At 35.4% G+C, this 2500-nt stretch overlaps 1 protein-coding gene across 1 annotated transcript in view; it reads left to right on the forward strand.

Moving 5' to 3' along the window:
* Positions 1–1270, forward strand: part of LOC125043078 (transducin beta-like protein 2) — an 18962-nt gene extending 17692 nt beyond the window's left edge. The window contains exon 8 of the mRNA XM_047639144.1: positions 414–1270. Within this exon, the coding sequence (XP_047495100.1) occupies positions 414–530 (117 nt within the window). The 3' untranslated portion in view covers positions 531–1270. The remainder of the gene's footprint in view (positions 1–413) is intronic.
* The last annotated feature ends 1230 nt before the right edge of the window (positions 1271–2500 follow it).

Genomic DNA, 2500 nt, shown 5'->3' on the forward strand with positions numbered 1-2500 from the left:
GAGGGGGGGATCAGTCATGAAATATCTGGTCTCCAGAGTTTTAATTTCCATTGAGAATATGGAAAAAAGAAATACCAGTCTTGAATATGTTAGATTTTGCTAGCTTGATCAAGACTTCTCAGTAATTAGAGGCATAATAAGTTTTTGAAAAGGTGGTCATGAGCAGGGTCACTTAATAGATTTTGGTGGCTCTGGCAATGCAGGAGGTCTATAATAACATTAAAGTGATTTGGAATAGAAGAAAGGTAGTAAATTCCATTGTCTTTAAAAATAAAGGAGACATAACGGGAAGCATCAAGATGATGGATAATCATAATCAGATCTAGTGGTATGCGTGTATATTTATATGTATATATAGTCAGGTTCGTTGGTTTCTTTTTATGGTATTAATAATATGTTGTTTTTTCTTCCAGGATCTAGAACAATGCCTTAAGAAATCTACTAATTCAGCTATGAGTGAGAGGATCAAAAAACAGATAAAGGAAGCGAAAGCTGTCCTTGCAGGTGTTAAAAAATCTATTGAAGGATAAACAGATACAAAGACTTAAAAAGCCTTTTTCCTATGTAAAGCCTGACCATGTACAAGATCAAGAGAAACATTTTGGACTTTTCTGCCATCTACTGGTTATGTCTTTTGTAAGCTGTTTAAGCACTGCACTGCCAACTCATTTTGTGTTGAGAGTATGCTGTATGTGAAGCTTGAGATGGGTTTTATTTAAGGGAACTTTTGTTGTGTGCTTTGAAGAGGAGCATCCTTTATGTAAAAGCTATAGGACTGCTGATTTAAGGGAAACTTATTCATTTTACTGTTTTTATTTTTGTTATTATTTTCGTTTTCAAATGTCATGTTTGAATTGACTTTTGGTTTCATCCTATTTACAATTATTTTTGGAGCAGTCTGTATTTGAGGGATTTTATTGTGACCATTTTGTTTTCATTTTTGTCATCTATTAGTTGCAAAGCATGTTCTAAGAGTTCTTTAATTTTGTTCAATTCCATGGTTATTATTATGATTTTTTTATTAGAGGTCTACTACTCTTGATGGTAAGTGCTACATATTATAGGTCTTGTTGTTGCTAATCTTCTGTTATTTGTGGGAAGGAGCTCTGAAAACCTCCTGCTCCTAGGGGCATTAAAGAGGTTATGTTTTGGGAATATTATGGTGTTATAATTACATATAAGATTGTAGCTTTGTTATATTTTCTTCCTTGCAGTAGAATGATTGTACTGGTGTGCCCATGCTCAGAAGGAAATAAAAGACTTAAGGGATTCATAGTTTTTACTTAGTCCATCCCTTACCTTCTCTGCACTTTGTGACTGGAATTAAGCAGGTCATTGAGCTGATTTACCCTTCTACTGTAACCTGCTTCAGTAATAGTGAGGTGGTAGTTTCCAGATAGTCTGAGGCGCCACCCTCTCTTGCCACAAAAGTGCGTATTAGCCCTTGGGAAAATGCAAGAATTTCTCTTATCATATTTTTGTTATTCTCTTAACAAAAGCATGTTCAATTAAGAAGTGTAATAACACTGTGACTAATTCATTCTCAATAAAAAAAACTATGAACATATTTACATTTACTATAAAATTCGTGAGGGAATTTTCTTCATAGCTGCAAGGCAAGGAGGGAAGAGCAAGTTCCTAGAGGATGCATGGTAGTAAAAAGATTAAGAAACACTTGACAAGACTGATGGAAGAAAGGAAGGAGATGTGGGGACTGAGGCCCAGTGTAAGGGGTCTTTTCTTCTCCTTTCATTTTCCTCTTCTTCTTCATCACCTTCTGTCCACTTATCCTAATCGTTAACTCATGTTTACTTTATCATAATGCTATATGACCTTTGATGTCTGGCACATTTATTTGTTTTGGCCATTAACCATTCTGGAAATACACAGACGGCGCCTTATTGAACAAAAAACTTCCTTTCTTGCCCCCAAGACCCACCCAAGCACTATATTTTGAATACACTGCAAATGACCTTAGAGGTTGAATTTGCGGGAAATTTTCAATAAATAAATAAACACTAAGGAAAGATATAAAAAGAAAGAACTGAATTTGGTAGTGAATACCACAGTATATATAATAAGATTTTTTTTTAATAAGGAGGAGATATTTATATAGAATAAGTCTGAGTCACGAGATGTAGTCTTATATGGATGAATGTGTACATGTGGTTTAACTCGCATCAGATGCACAGACATAAAACAAGTATGAATTTGACTTCGGGATTTCATACTAATAATTATATAGAGGTTTAATATCCTTGTAGATCATATCTCTCTCTCTCTCTCTTTCTCTTTGTCTCTGTCTCTCCCTCCCCCTCTCTCACTGCCTCAGTTTCTGTCTCACTCTGCCTTCCTCTGTCTCTCTCTATCCCTCTTTCTATTCCTCTCTCTCACTCTCTCTATTTCTCTCTCTCTCGCTCTATTTCTCTCTCTCGCTCTATTTCTCTCTCTCTCTCTCTCTCTATCTCTATCTCTATCTCTATCTCTATCTCTATCTCTA

Source organism: Penaeus chinensis, chromosome 1 (assembly GCF_019202785.1).
Source record: "Penaeus chinensis breed Huanghai No. 1 chromosome 1, ASM1920278v2, whole genome shotgun sequence".
Taxonomy (NCBI): Eukaryota; Metazoa; Arthropoda; class Malacostraca; order Decapoda; family Penaeidae; genus Penaeus; species Penaeus chinensis.